Raw genomic sequence first — 27,645 nt, 5'->3', positions numbered from 1 at the left:
AAGTGTGCCATTTATGGGGCTTTGCAGGAGCTAACGAAGCATTTCAATTAACAGAGGATTAAAAAAAATAAATAACATTCACACCAACATATACTCCTGAGAAGATGATTACAAAATGAAGTCAATTATATAGATTTATTAGAACATTCTTCCTTACTTTTTGTACCCCTCAGTTTTATGGTTTTAGAGCAGTGACCTTTGAAACTTAAGAGATAACACCAGGTTTGCTTTTATTTGCTGGCAGCTGATAAAATTATTTATTATGGTGACAGTCAAAGACAATGAAGCCTGCAGAGTAAAGTTCGGTAAGGTTTTAGTTTGTCTCACTGAATAGGTTGACTATATCCTGCAAATACTCAAATGATAAGAAGGTACAAGACACAAAATACATATGTAGCTTCCAAATCATTAAGAAATTTATATTTATTTACAAGACTTTAGCAACTTATTTACAAACTGTTAAAATTGTTCCTTTTATTTTTTTAAAAAAAGTATACAACTAATAAATACACAAGAACATATTTACAACAGCAAATTAAAAGCTCTGAATTGATTATAAAATAATTAATTACACATGTTGAACAATGATATGTAATGCAAACCTGTTTTCTAGGTTTTAGCTTCAGAAACACCCAAGTGGGTATTTTAAAATGACTAAAGGAACAGAAAAGGCAAGTTTTAAAGTCTTGGCAAAATGGCACAACTTTCAGCTCGGTTTGAAACCAAAGTCTTAACCTATCCCACGGGTTGGAAGAGAAAATGTCCAGATCAAAAGTGCCGAGAGAGCTGATTGAATGGAACATTTTTTCATGTAAAAAAAAAAAACATTTTCAAGTGGTGCTTTAAAGACCTGTTTCAGATCTGTCATCAAAAGGCTCAGCTTCAGAGTTAAGCATAGAATGGACAAACTTTCTGCTTTGTTGGCCACTTTCCTTTGTAACTCAGTGAATTAGTCTCTTCCTGCTGTAGGTCTTTCCTGTGTTTGAGCGCTTCTTTGGTTGGCTGAAGGGAGACAGGTCCACTCCATCAATTTCTGTCCTCTCTGATGCAGCTTCTTCTGAAAACATTATGGAAAGAATACAGTTTGCCATATATTTTAGGAAAAGAGATGTTTTATGAGTTATGACACAATGCTTTTCTGGTCAATCCCACTTTAAATCAAATTAGGTTGCCTGTGGCTCATGAACTAAAATCCTTGAAAAGAATGAGCCGATAAAATCCTACTGAAAAGACAACAGAAGAGCCTTTACGGCATATTGAAAATGTGAGAGTAATGAAAATAGATGGTGCCTTGAACAATAAATACAAAAAACAAAAAGGTTTTATAACAATGTACAACTTACCTCTAAAATTTGGTGTTCTCTTACTGGCAGAACCTGTTTTGCCCTTGAACAACAATGGGGACTGGGTAAGGGCCAAAATACCACTGGCAGACACTGGCTTTCGCACCTTTGAGCTGGGAGGAGTCACTGCTGCAGAAAATGGCAAAATCAGACACTTTGTGATGGATTTCATTCATATGACTTCATGCAATCATTTAAAAAACAAAACAGTGTGATCACTAAATTCTCTGTAATAAATAAGCAATGAAAAGAGTAAATATTCTAATTGAAATACTGAAGCTCAGGCTCATAAATCAAATGAAAGACCTTTTAAATCGCTGAAATTTGTTTATCCAATAAAACCACTAAATTACTCACTAAATAAATCATTAAATTAAACTATAAATCAGTTGCAACTCTCCATGCATAATCTCAAAAATTTAGAACACAAAACTTATATATTTAAAGCATACAATACAAAAATAAACCATGGCTTACCTGATATGCCATCTTCATTTTGAGATGCCCAGCCGGTTTCGTTTTCAGCCCTGTGAGAGTCCGTGCACTCAGCCAGCTTTTCCATCCAGTACAACTCTTCCAGTGGAGAAAGAGGAGACACATCTGATCCAACTGGAGGGGATTGTTTGGAAGTCAGAGCTAATGATTTAGCTTTGTTGTCCAAAGGCTCATCAGTATCCTCAATGTCCCGCAACCTACTAACTCCAAGTTCAGCCTCCTCCAGGAGCTCCTCAAGCTGAGGCTCCCCCTTCAGGCCACGATCTTTGCCTCCTAACACACTAATCTGAGCTCTTTTCCTGCGAGGCCAGCTGTTAAGGTTTTCTGGGGTCACTTTACCAGCACTTTGAGGTGAAGGAGTCAGGGGGACAGTCTCTGCAGTTACTGGTGACAAGGCAGGATGGTGCGTAGGTGTGTAAGACTGGCAGATGTAAGTCTGGACGCTTCCACCTTTCCCGGGTGTGCCCTTGGCTGGGGTTACATGAGCACAGACAGATGGTGACATGCATCCGGGATCTCGGTATTTGGAAAATAAGGCCAAGGGGCTTTCAAACTGAGGTTTCACACCTACTACAGGGCTTTGCGCTCCTGATCGAGGACTTCCATCTGAGACAAACTCTCCTGCATTCGTGGAATCTGTGCGTTTAATTTTTAGCTTGGGAAGTCCTGATTTTTGCATTTCCAGTTCTACTTGGTAGGTAAGAGGATTTGGCGTACTTGCGCCCTTTTGGCGGCCATGTCTTGCTGAGCCTCTAGGGGTTGAAAATCGAGGTGAATCATTTCCGTATCCTAAACGAGCAGCAGCCTCCCTCTGCTGCCGATCAGGTGTCTGACGGAAGCCGTAACTCCGGCTTGGTGTGTTATGGGATGGGACACGTGGTTTAGCAGAGACAGTGTTTGACACAAAGTCTTCACTTGACAGTGAAGGCTTCCGTGTAAAGCTAATGTTCATCTTGAGACCTCCGCTAAACTCTGTTTTTACAATGGCTGCATCAACTATGTCAATGCTATCATCATCTGTGGTTCCAGAGGTACCATGAGAAGATTGCTGAGAATCGGTATGAGAACTAGCGTCACTTGCAGTGGACTGCGAGGCCTTAGTCTGCGCCTCTTCCTTTGGGTCTGACTGCAAACTCTCATTAGACTGGGACCTTAACACACGTGTAGTTGTTTTACCCCCTTGACCAGACTTTCTTCTTGTTAAGAGCTTTGGTGGAGACTTTGCTGAGGCATCTGAGCTATCTGAAAGAGTGGCATCTAAAAGTGGTGAAACTTCAGGATTATATGGTGAAGCAGTGTTTGAACTTTTACCTGGAGTTCGCCCAGAACGAGTAACCATTTGGTGAGTTGGACTAGGCGTTTTATTTTGACTTGTAGTGTCCGGGCGAGTGGAAAGGTGGTGTTCTGGTGGGGGTGTGGTTTTAGCTTGAGGTTCAACCAGAACAGCATCACCTTTTCCTGGTGTTTTAAAACTGGAGTGAGGTTTTACAGAAGACTCTCGATTTTGTTCTGGAGTCAAACAGCTACTATGCACATTTTCTGATACTCTTACTAGGTGTACCTGACACGTCTTTTCTGGGGTCTTGAAAATGTCTCTTTTAGTGTTTGTGCTTTTGACAGGACTGCTGAACTTACTGGATGTCACCAGTCTCAGAGAACTGTGAGATGTAATACTCGGTGACTGTGGCACTTTAAAATTAGCACTCTTCTCCACTATCCTACATTTCTGTGGAGAGGGAGACCACGTGACACTCTTCCTGGGAGTCCTGGAAATTGGGCTGTGGATCAGATGTAAATCAGTAGAGGTGCATCCTTCAATCAAAGCCTTGACTGGAGTCCTGAGAATACCCTTCAGAGGGCTCCTTATGGGGTTTTGCTTTGTAGGTGTCTCTGGAACAAAAGGCTTTTTGGCTGGAGATCTGAAAGGAGTGCCCCTCAGAGACATACCAAGTCCACTAGTGCTAGCTACCTCAGGACTCTCTGCAAGTGACAAAACATGTGTACTGGTGGAAGGTGGGGTCTTGGGGGATTTAGGGGTCTGAGGAGTCCTAGGTGTTTTTGGAGTCGTGTTTGCAATACTGGCCCTCCCTCGTTTGTTGGGTGATTTTGCGGTTTTGTCTGGAGTCTAAAAAGATAAAAAATACGTTTTAGAATTTGCTCTCAGATCACATGAACACACTTGAAAAAAGCTGATCTTTAGTAATCATCTCAAATTGCAGCACATTAGGATGACACACTGATTATTAAATTGAGAAGTTACCTCAAAGACGCTTGAGTCTGTGGATAACCGTGACCTGCTGGGCCTGGTTGCACCTGACTGGTTAGAATGACTGGGAGACTCAGCAGCTCCAAAAAGAAGACGCATGGGAGACCGAACTGTTTTTACATTAACCCCACATATTTTGCCATCACTCAGACTAAGCTGGGATGCAGAGAGAGCCTGGTCCAGGTTGCGGGAACGAGGCTGAGAACTTGAATAGAAAGTGCTTGAGTGTCTCCGAGCGAACTTCTTTATTCTTGGGCTCCTTCTTAGATCTAACACAGAACCAAAGGACAATGATGTATTGAGTTTATGGTCTATATGGAAAGTGTGAGTTGTGTAAAATTACAATCTTACGAAAATATCCAAAGCAGCAAAACGATACAAAACAGACTGTCTAATTGATACACACAAAATTATTGTGGATCTTTGAAGTTATTTCTGTTAAATTAAATATTCAAATATATATGTAAATATTTTTTACTCAGAATTCCTGCTGTCTTTAATCAAGAAAAGAACCAGGTATAAAGAAAAAGCACAAGGTGAAATTGTATATATAAAACTGACTTAGTTTACATACATATACAATTATAAATCATGCATTTGTGTAAATGTTATTTAAGTAGAAAAACAAAACAACAACAACAACTTGGTATTAGCAAAATACCTTCTGAAGGTTTCACTGGTGATTCTTCCACAATGCACTCCTCAGTTAGGACAGGTTTTCTTCACAAAAAATAAATAACCTGAGTTACTACGTACTTCAGGTCTGATTAAATTTAAAATAAAGGTATGGCAAGTAAAAATATTAATTGCATTAACAGAAACATACCTTCCAATTTTCTGCCTGTGTAGTAGACGACTAGACACTTGCTTGTGGAGGGGAGTCTCACACACTTTTTTGGTAAGAAGCCTGTGCCTCTCTGAACACAAAAAAATATTTGGAAAACATTAAAGTAGTTTAAAAATAGGAATAACTGTGACAGGAAGTCATGGACAATTATTACATTACGTATTTAAATTAATCTATAACAGTGCATTCTTCTACCTTCAGGTTCATGGGATCGCTTGCGTTTCACTCCTTCCACAGCAGACACAGAGCAGCTCCTTTGTAGCTTGGCTTTCTTTGAAGGGGAAACAATCTCTTGGTTGAAGAGGTTTCTTCTAACCTTGGTCACCTCTGAGAATTAGCACAATCTAGGTGTTTAACACTCATCTTTTTTTTTTTTTTTAATGTAAAGAGGTATTAGTGTGCATGAAACAATACATGTAACCAGGCTAATTTACACCAAGGAGCCCTGCTCTCAAAAACTGATCTAGATTTAACACTGTCTGTGGAGCTGGATTTAAGAAATAAGTGCATAAAGTTAAAGTTTTTAGAACATGTTTAATACCATATTGTGTCTGTACTCAATGTGATGCCACTGGGTTGGTTGGTTAACATGTGATCTGGGAATAGTTTTGAGGGTGGAATAGGCAAGTTATACGTGATCAAGAAAGATGTACCGGTAACAAAAGGACATACCTTGTGTTTCCTGTTTTGCGGGATGTGATTCCTCAACCGGTTTATCCAAAGATACACGACCCTTTGATTTCGACTAAAAAAAAGAAGCAGAAATCAGGTGGATGAGATAAAGAAAATTATGAGCAAATTACACCACCATTGTTTATAGTGGGTGGCTATCTTCACCAAAAATACAGTTTAACAAATCAGACAGTCCAAGTAACATCCACAACATTTCTCTCAATGGCCATAAGGCTGGGTGATAAAATGATAAAGATAGTTTTCCTCAATTGAAATACAAGACGTGGTCAATATAAAGTGGAGAGAACTCGACACGAAACACGACAATCCAGTGACTTAAACAGCAGTGCGCCAAACCATTCATGTGGCTAGAATGCAATTAATCATGTCGGGTTGGTGGACAAAGCATAGGTGGAAACAGCAGCACATGTGCTTGGGGTACTGCAGCTAAAAACAGCTGTACATTAGGAGTGTGAGCGAGATAAAAGAATAACTGACAACAAAAAACCCTAATGAAAACTAGACCATGAGCGAACATGACACCCAAAAGGACATACCATAATGCTCAAAAGATGAGGACTTTGTTCAAGAAAAGGCTCAGATTAATTCAGCATTGTGAATTTTTTTTTTTTTAAATTTTGGCTATTTAAAGCTTGTGGGGATAGGTTAATTGGATAATCCAAAATTGTCACTAGGTGTGAATGTGAGTGTGAATGGTTGTCTGTCCATGTGTGTTGGCCCTGCGACAGACTGGCGACCTGTCCAGGGTGTACCCCGCCTTTCGCCCTATGACAGCTGGGATAGGCTCCAGCGCCCCCCGCGACCCTGAAAAAGGATAAGCGGAAGCGAATGGATGGATGGATGGATGGATGGCTATTTAAAGCCCAACAAAGAAGCAGAGTAGCACACACTGCTAACTGCATGAAAAGCATGTTTTCACAAAGGCATGGATTAAAATGAATCAAAAAATTATTGGGATTTTTTTCTATTTCAGACAGGCCAACTCTGCAATTAGAGAGGTTCAGACAGTTGGTTCAGAAAGTTGATCAAGGTTTTATATTAAGTAGAGACAGCAGAAGTGTTTATCTTACAGCTCTTGTAGCCTTTTTGGGGATCTCTATTTGCCGAAGACTCTGTGATGATTCTGTCATGCTGCGATGGCGAGTCAGCATCCCACTCCTAACAAACAAACAAAAACAAAACCCCCATTACATTCTGTGCATACTTCTGGGCACTTTAAAAATACTTGATTATGATTCCAGTCCAGTGAAATGAAAACAAAATATTTCACTCAAATGCCACTTCTTATTGTAGCATCTAAGATTATTTGTAATTTAAAGTCCTCCCAGATTGTCTATAATAGAAGAGTCTTTTAAACATCCTCCTCACCTCTTTTTGTTGCCTGAGCGGTTCCGCAGGTCCTGTAGTCCATCTTTGTCATCTGAAACCAGGCACTGTGCAGACAGGGGAAGTGAAGAGGCTGAAGGAGAAATGCTGTCCTTGGCTACCGAGTCATCACTGAAGAAGTCTGGAGGCAAGACTGCCAGCAAAACTTCAGGGAGCTGTGTGCCCAGACTGTGGTAGATTTCTGCAAGCACTCTGGGGATTGCGGTCAGGAACCTGCCACAATCCAAAAACACTATTGTTAGATTCTTACAACTGCAAGTGAGAAACTGGCTCATTTGAAATCATACAAAAAACAAACAAATCCCAAAACAAAACATGTTTTGTGTGATGCAGTAAGCCAACCTTGGCTTAGCTTTTTTTGCGTAAAAGTATAATCATTAAATATGCCTACAAAATTACAGAAATTCAATTCATCTGAGGCACTTTTATTTATGACTTTATTCTTGACTTGAACAAAAGTTATTTAATGCTGCTTTGTCTTTCAGCAGGAAAAATAGTTGTATTGCTTATTTTGAAAATACAATAAAAAAAATTATTTCTGAAGCCTTACCCTGGCATGACTTCATCTTGAAGGAACCTCGTTAGGAAAACTGGGTCTCTGGTCAGGGAGATTATTCGAAGCATTTCAGCCACCTGAAGCACAGGGATTGTATTTTACATGAATTAAAGTTAAATTTCACTCAATTTGAAGTGACTGACAAAAAGTGTATCAAAAGACAGAACATTTCAATATAACTGGAAATACTGTTTTATATTCAGATTACTGCCACAATTAATGGCACATACTGTGTTAGTCCAATAGCTCGAACAATAGTCACCTTTAAATAAAGAGCTTTTTTTAAAATCATCATGATGGTAGAAGGTATTGCTCTGCTTGAAAAAAAATCATATACATTGTAGTCACAGCCTTTTCCATGTTTGTATTAATTACAAAGGAGACCTCACTGCATAAAAGTCTAAGCCATGATCATCTTACCTCCTCTGCCATCTGACCAACATCCAGTGAGTCTGACTGCTCTGTGGAGAAAAGTCTGCACAGCTCCAGCCTTAGCACCACTTGCAGCTGGCACCTAGAATAAACAGACTGTGTTACTGACAGCTAAATATTAATGACTTGAACAGAAACTTTATTATTCAGACAGATGGAGACACAGGTTGTCCCCAAGGTAAAACTTGGAAACCACTCACTCCCTGACTTTACTATCAACATCAGCAGCCGTTCCATAGAGTTGTCTGATTGACTTGCTGGTCTTGAGGAGATGCTGTTGAACAAGGAAGGAGGTCTTTGCCTAAAAAGAAAACATAGAACTTCATAATCACAGTTCAGATCCCCCACTGGCCTAGTTTATGCATTATATTTCCATGATATTTCAAAGATTCTTCCATCTTCTATCAGCATTTTGCATTCTTCGACCTAAAGTGAACATCTTGCATATTGTAATGAAGTTTTCATCAGGTGATTTAACCAAAATATAGCATTTATTTTACTGAAATCAAAATGTAAGTTTTTCTGTATCTATTATTCATTTAGAAGCATCGTCTGTCTCACCTCCCAATCTGATTCTGCTGCAAGGAAGGCCTTTACAGAAGAAACAAGCTGCTGAACACCCATAAAGACAGACTCCTCTCTCTCTGCCATAAACTTCTCATAACTGGACTTCAGATGGGACAGCAGTTCTGACTCACTCTTAAAACCTAGGAGAAGGGAGAAGATACATTACTTGACTATTCAAAGTAAGAAAAAAAATCATCATAAAGTGTTTCATAATAAGACTAAAAAGAAAAATGAAAAATCGGTTCAAATTAAAAGCCAAAAATCAGTTCTTAAGTCATTACGGAGGGAGTTAAAAAATTTAGGAACTCCAATCTCAAAAGCACAATCTCTTCATCTGGTAAAGATATAAGAACTTTTCATTTGTGCATATTTAATCTATTGGTGCACTAGGAGCAAAGTGGGATTCAGTGTCTCCCTCAAGGACAAAGATACTTATTATAAGATGACTTATTTTCCTGAAATGAAGCAAATACTACAAGCAGTATTGGGCCTTGTATGAGGAAAACCAGTGATCAGACATAATCAAGAAACACTCACTAAAAAGTTCTGTCTCAGAGAGCTCCAATATACAGTGACCTACAGTTTAAAAAACTACTGAGATCTAATAGTCTCAATAAAAAATATTATCGCATCACCCGGAAAATGATGCTAGCTTAGGTTTTATCTTAAAAATAAAAGAGAAATAGTATTTTCATAACAGGCTGCACAAAGCTTTGTAACACAAGCAAGTAGGTAGTAAAGTAAGTAGTTCAACTGACATTTTGGGAAATGTATACATTTTCTTTCTTGCAGAGACAATTTCATACAACAAACTCAATAAAAGTGAACATTGGAGTCGAAGAGTATAGTAAGGTTTAACAGAAAAGGTGCACGTACTGATCACATTTGCTACTCCAGGTTTGTTCCTGTCACTTGACCGTCTCTTCCCTGTTCTGTCTGCTTCCCTACCCTCAGTTCCAAGCTGCTCAGACTCAGCCTGGTTCTTTTGGGCTTTTACATTCAAGCGTGCCACATTTAGCATCTGCAAGGAACGACTCATGGTCTTCATCTTCTGTTTTACTGGTGTGCGGTGGGTGCCACCTATAGATATCGACAAGAAATTATTTAGGAAAAAAAAAAATCTGACGTTCATGACTATGTATGAGAAAAACATTAAAATGATATTAGTGTTTTGGATAATCTTAAAATTTGAGTTTTATGATTATCCACAGTTTGTGATCTTCACAAAAAAAGGGGAAAAAATTAAGATATTCGCTTACATTTCTTTCCCCTCTTTTCTGAGTCCTGGGATGATTGGTATATTTCAGCCAGACCACTAAGGAGTTCCTGCTGCAGTGCAGGTAAGTTCTCATCTTCTCTCTCCTCCGGTACTGCATGTAGCAACCTGTTCAACAGTGTGAGGAGGACATTATAACCAAAGGCTTATAGGCTTTTTATTATTCTATGTTGAAATATTATACAAAAGCTACACTATTTAATAACTTGATACATAGATAAGCTTTTCAAAAGCGCTATAACAGAAAATATGAGATTTTTGAGTTCTTGTACCTCATGGACTCCATTAAATGAGAGCTCACTCCAGAATAGTCTGACTGAGAGAACCAAGTCTCCAACATGTTTGGTGCTGGTGGACTGTGGCTGAATTCCTGCTGAGCCCACTCAGGAATGGGATTCTCCTTTAACTGGTCTTAGAAATAAACAATCACAACAATGTCAACAACCTAAAAATGCAGATACTGAAAATAACATTTCCAATATTTGACAGATAAGATAAACAAGATTAAAATTAGATTGATATAGAACTTGATTTTGATCTTTTCTTAAAAATATTATTAGTTTAAAAGTATTAAGATTGTCAATTGTACACCGATTAACCCATAATGATGAAATTAATGGATTGTGGATTTACTTTCTTTTTGCATTTATTAATACATTTACAGACAGTTTCAAAAATATATATTTAAAAGATATTTTACAGTTAAAACATCATGTAATACTCTCTTGAAAAAACACTAAATAAATGAGTGGACATGATATCAAACAGCCTTGATCCTATTCCTACCATTAACACTATCACCATCCTGCTTCATGATGTCATACACTACTCCCAGAACACTGTTCACAATGTCTGGAAGGTCAGCAGAGGTTTCAGACAAGGCAGGGGTAATGACTTCAGTGGTCAGTCGCTGGTTAGACTGCGCAATTACAGGCTGGAGAATGGAGAGCAGAGCTGTAGAGTATGATAGTGGAGAGAGCACAGCCGAGCACAGAAGCCCATTGTCATTCACCTCAGCAAGCTGGGGTAACAAGAAGACCGAGAGAGAAAAACAAAAAAGAAGAAGAAAATAAGCAGATCAATAAATGCATACAGTACAGTATAGAGTATAAGACAGTACAAGATGAAGATTCAGCTTTTTACAATTGCACATGGACAACATTTTCAATAACAACAATTCTAAGCTTTCTGATCAGCTTCTGATCAGGTTTATCATGTGGCAACCTCAATGCAAAACATATGTCTTTTGGAAATCAGACACATTCTACCTGCATAGTGAAATGCAGTGGGCAACAGTAGATCTTAAGGGAACTTATTGGCAGCTTAATATTACCTGGTTATTTATTGTGACCAAGTACATATATTTTGTATTAATTCATTAAACAAAGCATAGGTTCGGGTCCTTTTATACACATACATGTGTTCACAAGCAGGTCAGCATGCAAAGTCTTGCTACAGCCACAAAAACAATCTCATTCTGTGGAAACCACAGATTTTGCAATGCAAAAATGACAGTCCAAACCTATCCATCTAAACCAACCTTTACTCAAAAGCTCTGAAAGGCTGAATCTGGATTATAGTGTTGGTGTTTTCATCTGCACAACTTTACACAATCAGAATCAGCACGGCCAAAAAAAAAAAAAAAAAACAGAATTTTTTTTTTTTTACAAATTGTGTAAAACAGAACCATTGTGTTTCGAGTCTCACCACGTGCAGAGCATGAGTAGATAGATCCATTAAGAGATGCTGGAATGCACCAGCTCCCTGGTCACCACTACTGGAACCATGAATCACCCACGACTCTGTGGAGGTCTGCATCAGTGATGAAGCATCCCAGCCTTTCAGAACTTCTTTTAAGGACATTTTGACAGATTCTGGGAGAAGCTTCTGTCTTCGAGTCACTGGCTCCATCATGACACCACAGCTCTGTGTCACTTCACCTGGTTTAGTGAAAATTATCACAAGTGAATTTTTGCAGGCTATTCTCAGCTTTGAAATTAAGCATGTTAAAGATAAACTCCTTTTAGCTCACATCAGTTGCCACATTATTTACTGCATGTTAATACGCCGTTAAAATAATTAATTGCTTGTTTTGCCGTAAGAATTGCAACTACTTTTCCATCATCTGGATGTAGATATGCTTACACCCAATGTTTAATTCAAGCACAAAAACATTGTGCTTCTGCACAGAGGGATATTTGGTAATAATCATGAATGCTTTTAGTTTGTTGAAGAGATCTCCTCTGGCTACTAACCTTGCTGCCACTGCAGGACACCTCCTATAACAGGAAAAGCCAGGCGGTAGTGTTGTTCAGAAGACAACAGGTATCCAATGCTGGACTTGAATGCAAAAGACTCCCTCATGAATCCTGAGTTGGGCTGTTGAGCGCTACAAAGGTTCAGCAGTGCAACCACAGGGATTATTCTGCCATCCATCTGAGCTAGGACCTCAGACAGCTTGTCACAGCCAAAATAGTCCTCACACCTCATAACCTGCAATAACACACATAGTTACAGACAGGTGTCAAAGCAGATGTTCAATTAATGAATAATTAAGCCCGATAAACAATTTAATAGTAACACTGCATCCTAAGCATAAACTTTTTTCATTCCCATCCATGTCATGTGCTCATATGCATTAGTCAATGAAGTTGTGGTCACAGCACTTAAGCATCAGACTAACTTTACAGAATAGGAGTGAGTAGAAACAGAATAACTAATCTCAAAACCACTAACATCACAACAAACAAAGCTGTTTCTGTGGAGTTTGGATCACAGTCTGTCTAAAGGTGCAGTGATGGCATTTTCCATGATGGAAAAAAAAATGTCTATGTGTGATAAGTTCACTCAGAAAAAGATATATATATATATAAAGAGAAAAGACAGAAGAGGAAGATGAGACATTATTTTAAAATAGAAGAACTGCTAACCAAGTAATATTTGATCAGCTGAAAATGTAAATCTCATGGGCTATGTTATAACTCAAATAGTTGTTTTGTTAAATCAGACATTGGAGGTGTGCAAAATTATGTAAGTGAGTGAATTGGTGTTGTGAATATCCTTGTGTGGGTATAATTTTTTTATGAAAATTCTAGGGACTTTGGTACATGCTGAACCAGTCAGTTTGCAGTACTGTGCTACACTTTACAGTAATGTACTACATTAGACTGGTGAAGAGCAGACACTACTAGGTTAGATCCATGGTATTAATCATCAGTTTAAATTTAGGTTGATGATAGTTAAGATAATTGAACATTTATGCTAGCTTTATGTATGTTGATTAATTGATTATATAGTATTCTGTAGTTCAAAATACTTCGTAAAATTGCATTTTCTACTACATAAATTGCTTGCAAGGGATCTTTTTGTAGAATTATTATCAAGTAGATTGTTTTCTGGTATCAAAAGTACTACTAACATAAAATCATATAGTCTGCACTATGAGCCCTGAAATTTATTGTTAGTATGTCTAACTTGTAGATTATAACATTTACATTATTGTTATTAAACTTGAGGTATGACATCTGTTTACTCAAAACATTGTCACTTTGCTGGTAGCAGTGTATTAACTGTGGCAACTATTGTCAGATGCGGATACTGGACAGTGGTTTGGTTATGCTCTTTTGAACACTACTGTACTCACCTGGACGTGTGATCTACAGTCAATCCAGTGGAGGACAACTTGTCTCTGAACCAGCATATCCTGAAGTCCTTTGGCTATAACGTGGTCTGTCACATCTGTAGGAAGGCTATTGTCTCTCAAAGACAGGTAGTCCACGAGCTGCGCCCTTGAAAGTGGACACTGCGAGACAATAAACACCACATTCCTCTCGTTAGTTAAAATGTCATCTTCATGAGACACACTGGGTCTTCCTCCACGACTCGACTTCCTGGGCCTTAAGGACAGTTTAGTAGGAGACGTGATGTCTGGTCTGTCCCACTGGAAGTCCAATAGGGTTTCTTTAAGTGCATTTTGAACCGAAACCGAGTGAGTTGATCGTTGTTTCTGTTGAGATGGGCACGCTTTCTCCTTCACATCAAATTTGGCTTCAAACTCTTTCTCAAAGTCCTCAAATATTTTGTGCCGAAGCTCCTTGAAATCAGATACTCTTGATATGAGACTGGCGTTGCGGGCAGTCTTGGAGTCAAAGAACTTGTAACCCCATCGCACTTTCTCAAATCCATATTTGTAGCCGAAATGTAAGAGAATGTTTAATATTCCTCGTTTCACGAAATGACCCCTGACATCCATTTGATCGCCCGAATCGTGATCTCCATAATCCACATCGATAACAAAAACCAAATTATGTAAAGCCATACCGTGAACTGCAGACGCAGAGTGCCCACAGATCCCCAAATTCAGCGATAGGCAGTATTAATCAAATGTAATAAATGCAGACGTCAACGACCTTAACTAAAGGAAGTTGACGTTAACTAACATTATGTTTCTGTGCTAACCTCATTCCGCTAGCTAACTATGATAACGCTTGCTGAAACGACTCACATTAATGTTAAGTAAAAATCGGCTTCAGTATGCCATACAAGTTTATCGCTCGGATAAGGCATAAAAGCAACACACTTATCGTATTTACAGGTTTTTAAAAGTGCTTAAAGTATCAATATAGTGTAACCCGCAAACCCAAACTCCATATTCGCCATTTTCTCGTAGCCCCTTAACCGTTCGCGCTCCTTGAATGAAACGCCTCCCCTGAATTTTGATTGGTTAAGCCTACGACAACACAATTGTCATTGGTCCAAAGTGAAGCTTAAAACGCGTCAAAAGTCTCATTTAACTATTCATTGGTCAATATTTTCCATCACTCACATCTGAACTGTACTTCATGAAGTGTGACGCAAGAAAAGGCAGGAATAAATGATTGACAGGCGACGCTTGTATTTAACTTTTAAACCTGCTCCTGCTAACGCGTCACAAATCTCCAAGGATGCATCAGGGAAATTCAATACTTGAACTGGCTCTCTATAAACATAGGCACAGTGCAAACGTTAACAGCTCTGTCTTTTTATCAAAACTGTTGTATACAGAAACAAAGTTCAACCGAAGCATACCAACAATGTAGCTTGCCATCACCAGTGTGTGAATGGGTGCGTGAATGGGTGGATGACTGAATGTGTAAAGCGCTTTGGGGTCCTAGTAAAGCGCTATACAAATACAGGCCATTTACCATGTGCTTTCATACACATACATCTACTACTACTACTACTAATAATCACATGAATAATCACATAAAACTCATCCACATATGACTGTTACAACCCATCATATCTACAACAAGAACAAATCAAGAAAAGTTAATCAAACTAACCCGTTATCATTATCATTATGATCGTATTTGCATTATGATCATTACGATCATACAATCAAACTTAATTCATATATTGCCAAAAAGGACTCCAGGACTCTTCATATTGACATTTACAGTTAGCCTAATATTGAATGCTCTTAATATGAATAACTAAAATAAAAATAATGCAATCCTTTCCTACATGTTGGATGTAATAGAAGGTTTTAAAAAAGTTTTTGAGAAGAATTCCCAAGAATAGAATTTTAAATTTCTTCATTACAAATAATTTATTTAAAACTGTCAGTTTATTATTCAAATGCTAAATTCCATTGTATTCTGGATTATAATTACAATGTAACAGGACTATGGCAGGAAATCAGAATGTCATGGTAACCAGTGTTGCTTATATTGTAAACTGAATCAGCCACTACTACAAAGTAGTCAGTAGATGGAAAGATACCAAATGTAATACACAGCAGAGTAATTAGGTAAGATACACTTTTCCTGCGATTTTACACATTTATTTCTTATAATTTAAGAGATGTGCTAAAAATTTCTCTCTTTTTTTGCTCTCTTTTTTTAAGGAAAAAGAGAGCAAGAGTTGGCCTGGTAATGCTATCTATCTATCTATCTATCTATCTATCTATCTATCTATCTATCTATCTATCTATCTATCTATCTATCTATCTATCTATCTATCTATCTATCTATCTATCTATCTATCTATCTATCTATCTATCTATCTATCTATCTATCTATCTATCTATGTTCTATGTGTCTTTGTTTTTCAGACAACAGATTTAAGGGAAAAGGACACTGGGTGAAGTGATATGTGGGTCACCTTCTGCGTTGCATCAGTAATCAGCTCTTTTCAGCAGCAGGGGGAGATGAAGAGCTTAGAAATGAAGCTTTGAAATAGAGGGAGAATAATGCCTTGGACCCTGCTTTCTTTGTACCTTTTCTGTGACTGCCTCCTTCCTAAGTCATGAGACAAGATGAATGCAGCTGCTTTAATAAAATGCAAGTCCAGAAGCGACATGTGGTGCCCTGCTTCTATTCCTTTACATTTTGGATGTAAATATTACATATAAATATTCTGCTATGTACATTTTCTAAAGCTACCTATGTGTAAGTTAATGAAAACTCCAACTGTAACATTAAAATCTTGAATACATTTATAAATCCTCAAATGCCAGTAAAATGTATATCATTCTGAACATGGCATTTTGACACAATGACTTCTGTTTTTTTTTAGGTGCAAAACTGTGTAAAAGTCTTGAGGCCCCATTTCTCTATATTTTGCGTGTACTGAAAGTGGCAAATAGCTGGGGAGATTTCTTGAATGTGAGTCAATATTTTGTATTACCATCTTTATTCTTCAAAACTTCTTTAGGTTGTAAATTAGATGCTTTCCAGATGCTACTTGTCACGGTTCTGGATCAGTTTGACCCAGCTCTTTCTGTTTCTTGGGTTTTGGTGTTTTTTCTGAATTATGATTTATGTTCTGATTATTTAGTGAGACTGTTTTGATTATTGATATTATTGCAGATTTAGTTTAGTGTTAAGTCTGCGTCTCTGTGATCTGTTTCATGTTTCCAGTTTTATTTTGATAGTCCCAATCTGTTGTCAGTGTGTTCAGTTTTACTGCTCCCCTGTCTCGTTAGTCTAATTTCTTCCAGCTGTGTCTCCCTCCTGTTTTCCATTCCCTCACTACGTCCCTGTGTATATTAGCCCTGTGTTTGTCCTTGCTCATTGTTGTGTTGTACCCTCAGATTCTGTGTGTGTGTGGGGTTTTTCCCCGTTCCAGTATTCATTGTTCTATTCATGTTTTGTTCTCTGCCAGCAATGAAGCTGTGGTTTTCTGTTGAAATTTGCCTTCACGAGTCCTGCGTTTGGGTCCTCGCCTCCACCTGCCCGCACACAGAGCCCTGACACTACTGCGTGATCAATCAAAATCTATTTTCTATTTTCAAAATTCAATCAGTGTTGACAAGATCACTAACACCCCAGCTGCCTGAAACACACTTTCAAATCAAGACAGGCAGCTGTAGACCTGCTGCCATTGATTTTCATTACAGTTTTGTGCAATTTAGCATACCTTACCCTTTCTCTTCATTTCCATTCTTTAAGAATGGTTTTCTGACAATGATGTGACCCGACAGTGATTTCTGATGAGGCTTCAGTGAATGGTAGATGGACCACCTAAGATCCAGATGCATCTCTCAGGTCCCACGGTCCGTGCTGTGCTCAAAAATAAAGTGTTAAAATTTCAAGCTACAGCACCAGCTCAGATTCTACAAGCTTCAGTTAAAATGTAAAATGTTAAAATTCATGACAGCACAATTATAAAAAGACTGAACAAGTACAGTACGTCTTGTGTGGAAGGGTTTCCAGGAGAAAACCCTCTTATTTCTGAAAAGAACATGACAGCACAGTTTACAAAGTTGCATCCGAACAAAACACAAAACTTTTGGAACGATGTCCTTTGCACAGACCAGACCACAGTGGAGCTTTTTGGCCATTAAGCACAGCACTATATATGGGGAAAACAAAACACAGCATATCAGAATATCACCTTATACAGAATGTCAAGTCAGTGGTGGAGGGGTGATGATTTTAGCTTATTTTGTAGCCACAGGACTTGGACACCTTGTGGTCAGTGAGTCAACCATGAATTCCTCTGTATGCTAAAACATTTTAGAGTTCAAGGCCATCTGTCCAAAATTGGGTCATGCAGATTGTCGAAACTGGGACGTTCAACAGCACTAATATCCCAGGCACACCAGCAATCTATAACAGAATGGCTGAAAAAGAACAGAATCAAGATCAAAGTCTGAATTTCAACCTGACTGAAATCCTCTGCTGGAATTGTACATAAATAAAATTGCCACAAACCTAAATAATCTTAACTGAAGCTACACTGTAAAGAAGAGTGGGCCCAAATTCGTTCACAATGATGTGAGAAACCGATTAATACATACAGAAACTGAGCGCTTCAAGATGGTAAAGATGGTTCTACAAGCTACAGCGTGATGTGCATATTTTGTCATTTCATCTGTGGTCCATCTGTTAAATTAAGAACTCCTTGTTCAATGCTAATTTGCCATCATGACACTTTTATCTGATAGTAGAGGAAAATTTGCTATTAATGCCAACTTTTTAAATTTTTTTAATTTAACCAGTCATGAATTTTGTTTGCTTATAGCCTTAGATTTTATTTTATTTTTTTTAATGAAAGGCTTTAAATATTTATCAACTAAGTCTGGACCTCACTGTGTGCTTTTTTAGACAACAACCAGACAAGTGACCATCATACATCCATGGCTATAAATGTCAACAGCTTCATAAAAATTAGGGTGAGACAGACACTGTACAAACAGACAAAGGCATGAACGTGCTGCTTGTCATAATGTTCTCAGCTGTGGGTGGAATCACTCAGCAGATGCTTTGAACTTGGGAGAGAGGACTCTTGTTCCAGAGCAAATATTGTACCAGCTATTTATGCCGAGCTCTCGGTACACACCACTAGAACAACCCTGCTAACATGCAAGTCCCTGTGACCCTAAAAAAAAAAAAAACTCCAATAAATACAAGTCAAATAGTTATCATGATCATGGAACGTTTTATTCTTGTTTTTGGAACATTTTGCAATAATGTGGCCTTCAGACGGTTTCCCCAGATATGTGAATATACACCTAATTAAGACATATCTCAAATAAATAAAAGGACATATTTCATAATATAAAGGCTTTCACATGTTTAGATAGTTATGTGCAAACCAAAAGGAATAATAAAAAACAGATAACATAGCTGGTTGTAATGCAATACCTAGAGTGACTTTTCACCTAAAAGTGAACAATTTTTCAAAAGGTTTATTTTGCTGGGTAACATAAAAGCAGTGGATTAGTTGTTTCCATTATTCAGCGCTCTAATGATTCAATACTCACGACATTAAAGGTTTAAAACCTTATTTTTGTTAAATTTATTTTTACCTTAAAACTTAAAAAATGATCACATGAAGTAGAGTTGTCCATGTTAAAATATTTAATTTTCAGTCCTCTGTTCTTCAGAATATTGTACATACACTTCAGATTTTACAATAATAAAATGTTTAAAACCAGAACTCTAAACAAACTTGTGAAAAATAGGTACAAGGTGCATATTTTACTTAAGGAGCAGAATATTTAGATTAAAACATTGAATCTACTTTTAGCTTACAATACAGCACATTTCTTTCTTATTTTGCAATAGTCCAGGCATGCATGTACTTTTTTTTGTATGCATGTATTTATACAAGCTCCTTTGCATTTGAATAAATGTAAGTGTCAGCAAAGCAGCAGAAGAATGAAGACAGCAGCTCCAGACAGTGGTGTATTTTAAACAGTGATGTCGCCTTTCAAGGAGCTTGGTATTCCACCAACATTAACAGGAAAATGACACTGAACAAGATTATATCTTTTCAGCTTCCTCTCAGTTTTTCTTTTATTCCTTACAGGCTATCTAGTTCGTTAACTGACAAAACAGAGCATCTATACAGTTTGTTCCATGTTCTACATATTCATTTATCAGATGATTGCCCCTTTATGCTATTTTAGCTGCTATCAAGTTGTTTACAAAGACATCATGCACTTCACAGGGTCACACTACCCCAGTTTGGACTCTTTAACAGTGGTTTCATGTTGTTTTTCATGCTTAACTGACTGCTTTCAGTGCTAGGTTTGCTCTTTTGTCCAGATCTTTAAAAGGGGGAAGAGTTCGCCCTTGATGGATTTGAGTGCAGTGCCCAGACCAAGAATGGCAACCCTTCGTTGTTCAAACGCCCTTTAAAACTTTTCATTTTGAGGCAAAAAGTGGACTGCTGGTCCCTGGACATTTGTCAGACACTTTAAAACTTTAAAAATCAGTCATCAGTCGTTGTAATCCGTCTTCCTTTAAAGCACCGAGCAATCTGTCTTGCAGTCAGACAGTGAAACTAATTACTAAAAGAAGATTTCACATGCAAGGTTTTGTTTCAGTGATGCTCTTGAACACTCCCTCAGCTCCTCTGCAAAATAAAAACTGGGTTGCTGAAGAAAGAGGGCAGGAAGAGGAGGCATGGACTGAATCAATCTGTCACTCCGGCATTAGATGACAAATGTGATTTTCTTCTCTCTCTCTCTATTTTTCAAACCAGACAATATCTCCGTGACTCAGCTGTTTCCAGAGCTGCGTCGTCAAACAGTGTGCTGTGTATGTGGTTAACTACAACAGCTCCACAAGCACTTGAAAAACAATGACTAATGAGTGTGTTTGGGTAAAGGATGGGGAAAGAGCTCTGGAGACCTTTTATGTGCTACCGGCTGGTCTTTATCCATGTCCACTTTGGCTGGATAACTGGAACTGGCTGTTAGTTGTTGTTTTTTGTAAAGAAAAGCGCAGTTGTGCTTTGCTTTACGTCAGAAGCAGCAACAGGGTCAGGGATGTTACGGCTTGTAAGTTCAAGATGCTTTTTTGGCCTGCTGTAGCAAGTGCTCTTTCTCTGAGTCTTGAACTAAAAGATGAGAGTGTAGGTGTTATTGTAAAATATACAAAATCTGTATTGCAGTATTTGTTACTTTTCCAACAATCTACCAATACCAAGTGTGAGAAACAAAGATAGTTTAATTGTACAGCAACAATTAAAAGCATGTTAATAGGACATATTTTTGCACTTGCTGACATGTTACTTCATTAGGATAAACATGGGAGATTAAATTTATTTTGTGAGCCAAATCCAAGTACCGGTACACAAATCCAATAGAAAAGACAGTTGGTGGCTACTAGGCAGCATGAATACTACTGGCAGGGTAAGGAAAGTGTTTTTGTGTTTTCACTCATAACAAGAAAATTAGTGAGTAAATCCTACACTATCATGTAACTGCTGCCCACTTACTGTCTCATCTCTAGTCTGTGTCACTCCATGACACAACTGGCTGCAGTGGCTCTCTGTGCGTTGCTGTTAGAAACCCAACATTACCCAACATTACTGACACTGCGTCACCTTTAAAGCCATTGGTCATGTGTTGACAAGTGTGTTTACAAGCGAGTCAGGCAAAAGTTTATCTTAACAATAACACTGGTAATGGAAAACCAGTTAAATCTATGTAGGCTATGAGTTTGCTGTAGTCCTAATCGTATCAAAAGTCATAACTGTTAACTTCTGAAGTTTTTTTTTTTTCTATGATAATCCTTCCCAAACAGGAATATACAAAGAAAGGAAAACAGAAAATGGTTCAAAATATTTGAAAATATTTATTTATAGGTACATACGACAAACATATATGTATAAAGTAAAACAAACAAAAAAACAAGTATAAAGGTTATATTTTTCATTGAAAGTCGAGGTGACTTTAGAAGTCAGAAAGAACAATAAAATAATATTACATCTACAGCTCCACTTGGTTATGAACAAAATAAGGGAATAAATAAAGACATGTATGCAGAAAGTATGTTTTTGCACATGAACCGAAGCTGGAAAACAAGAGCTCAAACTCTTGACAAAGCTTTGTCAGTGGTACTCTACTACTCCAGTGACAGCCAGGTCACTTTCGATGCTGGGCATTTTGCTTAGTCAAAGTATTTACAGCCTTGTAAGTCACAATACTAAAACCTTTTAAGAGTTCTTTCTATGGTGACTCAAGTAGAAAAATATGGATTCAAACAAAAAAAAAAAAATACAGCTTTAAAATGGGAAAATACCATCTATCTTTCATCCTTCAAGTTTTTATCAGACTACTGTAAAAAAGGAATACGTATGAAGAGTGATGCGCTCAACACTGTTACTTTTACACTCGTCATATCTGTGGAACAGTGTAACCAGCCTGTGGTAGAGCTCATTACAGATATGCTGTAAGTGCATCTTTAAGCTCTATACTTTGTGTTGGCATGTTAGTATTTTTTAAAAGGCAGGCTTTTGAATGAAGAGCAGCAGTTTACACACAGGCAGCCTGGCAGACAGGCCACTTTGGTTCAGTTCAGTTGACCTAAGTTCAAAACGGGGTCAAGGCAAAGCGAAGAACGTGGGAGCCGGGAGAAGGTCATGTCTCTGCCCTCACTGGGTGGAGTCGGAGTCGCTGGAGTCCAGGCTGGCCTGTGTGGGTGTAGGGGTGCAGCTGTGATGGGCAGCAGGTGGGCAGTGGAGGGTCTGTGTGCTCCGCCGCAGGTTTTCCAGTGACTGCAAGAAGGAGCGCCGTGCCCTTTCCTCCTCCAGGGGCGAGGAGCCTTCTTCTTCTACCTCTTGGATCTCAGCGAAGGTGACGGGCTGTGTTTTGAAGCGAGCCTCGCGAGGTCGACGGGAGCGGCTCTTGCCCTTTGCTGGGCCCTTTGGGACGGGCAACTGCTGGGGAAACTCCTCCATAGCTGATGCCATAAGGTGAGCTGGCAGGACATGGTAGCCAGAGGCCTCCATAACCATTTGACGTACAGCAGCCATGGTAGAACAGGAGTCCAGTGAAACTGAAGGCTCTATAAGTGAAAGCTTGAATACTTCTCTGCGGACAGTTTGTCTCTGTGCTGTTTCCAGTTTAAACGAAGAGACTCTTTCTCAGGAGCAACAAAGCAGTAGTCAGTCCAAAGTTCAGCCAAACAAACACTCCAGAAAGCTCCAAGTCCAAGTACACTGTAGTATTCTTGAAGATACAGCTGCTTTGAAACTACTCTGGTCAGCTTCTGCTCTTCAGCACTCAGTGTGTTTCAACTCTGCTGTTGCCTGTTGATTCCACTCTTCCTCGTTTTGTGTGTGTGTGAGACTCTGAGTCTGCTGAGGCTAATGCCACAGACAGCTCCAGCATTCTCTTTTATAGCTCCTCACTACCCACTCAGCCTCTCTCTCTCCTTCCCTCCCTACTCTCTATTTGCCAGGTTCCTCCTACTCCTCTCCTTTCCTCCAGTCATGTTTCCAGTTTCTGTAGCAGTCAGTCCCTCAAAATAAACATGTGAGAAGTGAATCTCTGTGTAGGGGGCTTTTAAGGTTTTGTAAGTGGGGTTCATAGACACAGAGAAGATGAGAAAGATACTTGATACAGAAACAGAGTCATTTGAAAGAAACCAAACCAAAGGTTGAGAGTAGGAGACTCAGAAGCCATAAGATTTGCCACAGTGGCTCAGGCTGTTGTTTTTGTTTTTAGCTAGAAATCTATTTCAGTCTCCTGTATTTAAGGGAATGCCACAAGACACCAGAGTTAGATTATACCTGGCCAAAGAAGCTTCTATTTATTTACCAGATTCACACATTCATTCAGTAAATATCCATCTCAGTATTCATTTCATGTCATTCATGATGTCAAAAACATAAAAGAATGAAATTTGTTTCCTAGGTCAGCATTAAATAAATAATAAAAAGACACACGGTAATAATCTAAACTCAGAGATGCACTGAAGTCGAGGCCTTGTTTACAACAGGTAAAAACAGAAGATGCAACTGAATGAAAAAAAAGAAACCCCACAGAAAATTATTAGAAAAATCAAAAAGAGATAAAACAAATAATAAACTCAGTAAGTAAGATTGCAGGAAAAACTGAACAACTAAAATCAGAATATCTTTAAAGACAAGATGGCACTAAAAACTAAAATTGTGATTAAAAAAAATGAGGCTTTATTTTTCTGCACATTATTCCCATTTAATAAAAACAACTGACACCTGAAATGTAACAGACTCATTTTATTGTGTTTGATAAATGCCTCTATACACCATCATAATATATTATGTAATAGTTTGTGCTTAACAAAGGGGTTCAGCTGCCCTTCATCTGACCCATCTGAGCAGAAACACATCTGGCAGCGATGCTTGCAGGGTTCATATGTAAACATGACTGTAGGAGAGGCAAGTAGTGTGACTTATAACTGTCCCTGTGTTGGCACAACAATCTCATTTCTTACCCAGTGGCATCTGCAAATGCATAAAACAGTCTACATGTACAACAACCAGCAGAAAAACTTATCTGGGCCACATGCATTGTGTGTGAAGAAAACAGAAGCACCTGAGGGAACTCAAATTCAGTTCGAGAGGACTTGCAACAAATGGCCAAAGCATGGAGCAGGTAAACCTGAAATAAGCAGCTTTTGGTGTTATGAGCCACAAGGAGGAGCAACTTTGGATTTTACTTTATGGCACAAAATAAAACAACAATTTGCTCCAGATTAATTTAATCTAAAAACTTTCAAAGATTACTGGAATCACTGTTGGTATTAGACAGCACTCCCATGAGACATTTGGCATCTTGGCATGTTGTGGCACTGTGTGTGTCTGTGAATTTTTCTGCATGCAGTGAAGGCTAATAATAAATTATGTTTATTTGCATTTTAATGCAATAACATACAGAAAAAAAATGCAGTGCAGTATTACATGATTCAAAATCGACCAAGAATTTCACATTAAAATATTTAAAGCCCCTAATTTTTGTTGTGAATGTACAATTATTTTAATTTTTACAATATTAATATATAGTAAAAATATTCAATAAATAAATAAATAATTTGCAACAACACAAATCAAATTTATTATTTGATATTGTTCAAAATATTGTTCCAAAATTATGTTTTAGTTGCAAATGCAGATGTGTCTGCCTCAAAAGTCTAAACAGATGTAGTAGTATATACATAAAATCGTACTTTGAGGGTAAGATGTCACTGAAAGTTCATTATATTGATCTTTTTACATACTGTTTTATATTTGTGGCATCAGCTATTACTGCACTGGGAGAAAATGGGGAGGTTAGTCAGTGAATGCACCTGCTCCAATTTCAAGTTTAGCAATGACTCCAACAACTAAAATTACAGCTGCTGATTTAAGGTTAAAACTGCATTTTAGATTTTGACTAAGATTACTACGAGTGTGCTGTAAATGAAACATATTCAATGGGTGTAGGCTTTTAGTTCAGGGAGTATAAATTTTGGATCCAGAAAAATGGATACAGTTTTCTCAGCATGACATGTAGTAAACGTCACTGTCGATTAGTAAACAAACACAAGCATAAAACAGCACAGACTGATCAGCAGCCCCAGCATCATCCCAATTACGTCATCTTGACTGTAACTGTAATGACTAAATATATCAGTGTCAGTGCTGACGCTGGCAGGCCAGGGCTGGTGGAGACTGCCGTGGTCACACTGTAGCTGACAAATATTTTTCTTCCACATGTGACACAGGTCAGATGTCACCTGATCAAACAGAAATTGAGAACTTGCCTCTACATAGGTAGAGGCAAGTTCTCAATTTCTCCTGTGAAAAATGAAAATCACCGACTTAGTCATCTACTGTATTTCTGACTATTCTGAATAAATCATTGACAGAATTTCTCACATCAGAAAAAGAAAGGAAAAGACAGCAGCAGGCATTTGTCACATCATCATCCATATAGATGTTCCTATAGCCAATGAGTGGTTCAATGACCTCATGTGGAAGACAGAGGATTAAAAAAGACACTGAAGTGCACTTCAGCTTAGTCAGAACAACTTAGTCAGAAAAAAATCCCACACACTGTTAGTGCTCATATGGCAAATATCACAACAAAACAGATGTAGTGACTTCTGTTATGTTTAATTCATACTAAGTCACTCTGAACTCTCTCTGCTGGGATGCTTCATGCAGGTTGCAACTACTATTGCATACAGAAATTTCATGAGCAAAATCAAGGACAGATACAGAGTGATGGTTCTGTTCAGTGAACAGACAAATTACTTAAAGTAGATATCAATAGTCATATGGGTTTAGATGTGTTTGATATAATGTTTTTTTCTATCTACTTCTGTGATGATTTGTGAGGTGTGTCTGCTCAGTTATTGTGCTGTCTCTTCAGGGATGCCAAAAATATTTTGGCATTTGGTAAATAGTCGCTATATTCAATGTATGGCTCTTGAACATAATGAATCTGGGATTGTGATTAGGGTTATTTATAAAACCCAAAGTTAGTTTTTCAAATGCATTACAGTGGGCAAAGCAACAAAAACACAATAAAACGTATGGTTAAAGCTAAATGTCATTTACTTATTATTACTTAGTATTTAGTATCACCCACAGCATATTGCACATTAGGCATCGTAGTATCAGCCTCACTGAGGTGACAAGTTCTTTGCATTTCAAGGGCTGACCTCATGGGCTTTCCTTTGCCATCCTTGTGGAGTTTCCAGGAGTGACAGTACAGCTTAAAACAGCCCCCCTCATTTCGTCATGCATTCCTTCAATGACACTTCAGGGGAGTTTGTGGGCAACGAGGTCATCCTATTTCTCATGCTTACACTTTGGAGTCATAATCTTGAAGAGTGCATATGTGTGTCAGATGCATATGTGAATGTGCAAACACCTGTTTTCTCTGTTTTGAGTGTATCTAAGGCACACCAGTATCAAACCACTTTTTTCAAATGACATTAGAGGACAGTTAAGACGTAAATGTTTGTGATATGGGGTAGTTGATGCATAAACATATGCTGCACAGTTGATTTTTCATTTGCTTTAGCGTACGTGTTTTATGACACGTTTGCAGGGAATGACTGTGTACTGTGGATGAACCAAGTAGGCCAAGAGCTGGTTTGTATGTCCTTGGGGATTATATGTTTTTTCTAAAAGACCCAGACAGTGCTGCACGTGCTGTACACAAGGACAGAGTTTGGCAAAAACAATAGTATGAAAACCTTTTTCTCCTGGACTTGTTTTTTAATCTGATAATTAAAGAGTTTAAACTGAATAGAAGAGATAAGAGTAAGGCCAATGTTTTGGCTAGAATATTATCTGATTTTCTCCATTTATCTTTTTATAGCTTGAAAATGAAAGCATTTAGAAACACTTCTTTAAAATATTATTTCAGACTTTTTGGATAAGTTTGTGTTTGTAGAAACATTTCAAAATTACTATCGTGCAGTCACGATGCATCAGTGCATTTCATTTACATGAGATGGGAAGTCTGTTTCTTGTGATTTTCTGGATGTATTTGCTAATGAGGCAATATGAAAAAATGGGGGCTAGGGGTCTATACAAAAATAATAATAATAATAATTTATCCGTAAAAGGGAGGACCTACAGAAAAGGTTTAACAACAACACTGTCAAATGACTTTGCAATGATTTATGTAGAAAAAATTATTGCTCAATATTGAAGCCATTCAATAATTTTAAGTTATATTTAACTCACCTATTTGTTTTTACAGTGCAATTATTTTCAGGTCTTCTAGTCTGTAGCTTTATAGCCCTTTTTTCAACCTCACAGTTGACTAGGAAGTAAAGAATGTTTTTTGTTGCTAAACAGACCTTAACAAGTAATAGATTGCATATTAATGAAAATCTGTAAGATCGGCAGTGCCCTTTCTGAAGCGCTTGTTAGCAACAAATAGCACCTCTACAACCTCTATAGTAACTGGTATTTGGTTACTATTAAATAGTATTAAATCTGTGATGCAATGTGTGTATAAATATCAGAGTCCTGTTAGGAAACATGGTTTAACTTCCATCACATGATACATTAGGGAATGTG

The 27,645-nt window shown here is 38.0% G+C and overlaps 2 protein-coding genes across 5 annotated transcripts; both read right to left on the bottom strand.

Annotated features, from left to right (window-relative positions):
• Positions 1-394: 394 nt before the first annotated feature.
• ticrr (TopBP1-interacting, checkpoint, and replication regulator) lies at positions 395-14,557 on the bottom strand. 4 transcript variants are annotated; one of them, XM_080303784.1, is made up of 21 exons: positions 13,505-14,557; positions 12,117-12,354; positions 11,569-11,801; positions 10,648-10,882; positions 10,134-10,272; positions 9,845-9,969; positions 9,462-9,665; positions 8,580-8,725; positions 8,219-8,319; positions 8,007-8,100; positions 7,581-7,663; positions 7,013-7,243; positions 6,715-6,802; positions 5,624-5,696; positions 5,147-5,278; positions 4,931-5,021; positions 4,766-4,824; positions 4,099-4,373; positions 1,821-3,963; positions 1,344-1,469; positions 395-1,054 (listed from the first exon to the last, which is right to left on the bottom strand). In XM_080303784.1, exons 1-21 carry the CDS (start codon positions 14,177-14,179, stop codon positions 942-944), a joined length of 5,604 nt encoding a protein of 1,867 aa, XP_080159910.1. In that variant the 5' UTR covers positions 14,180-14,557; the 3' UTR covers positions 395-941. The 4 variants fall into 4 exon arrangements, with proteins under 4 accessions (XP_080159910.1, XP_026030931.2, XP_026030933.2 ...); XM_026175146.2 differs by having other exon boundaries at positions 395-1,057; positions 1,344-1,472; positions 13,505-14,556; XM_026175148.2 differs by having other exon boundaries at positions 1,344-1,472; positions 13,505-14,556.
• A 6,857-nt stretch (positions 14,558-21,414) lies between these two features.
• Positions 21,415-22,972, bottom strand: c7h11orf96 (chromosome 7 C11orf96 homolog). Its single transcript, XM_026177047.2, has one exon. It carries the CDS (start codon positions 22,612-22,614, stop codon positions 22,234-22,236), a length of 381 nt encoding a protein of 126 aa, XP_026032832.1. The 5' UTR covers positions 22,615-22,972; the 3' UTR covers positions 21,415-22,233.
• Positions 22,973-27,645: the final 4,673 nt, after the last annotated feature.

The sequence above is a fragment of the Astatotilapia calliptera genome, chromosome 7, assembly GCF_964374335.1.
Source record: "Astatotilapia calliptera chromosome 7, fAstCal68.1, whole genome shotgun sequence".
Classification (NCBI taxonomy): Eukaryota; Metazoa; Chordata; class Actinopteri; order Cichliformes; family Cichlidae; genus Astatotilapia; species Astatotilapia calliptera.
This window is presented reverse-complemented; position numbering and strand designations above follow the sequence as displayed.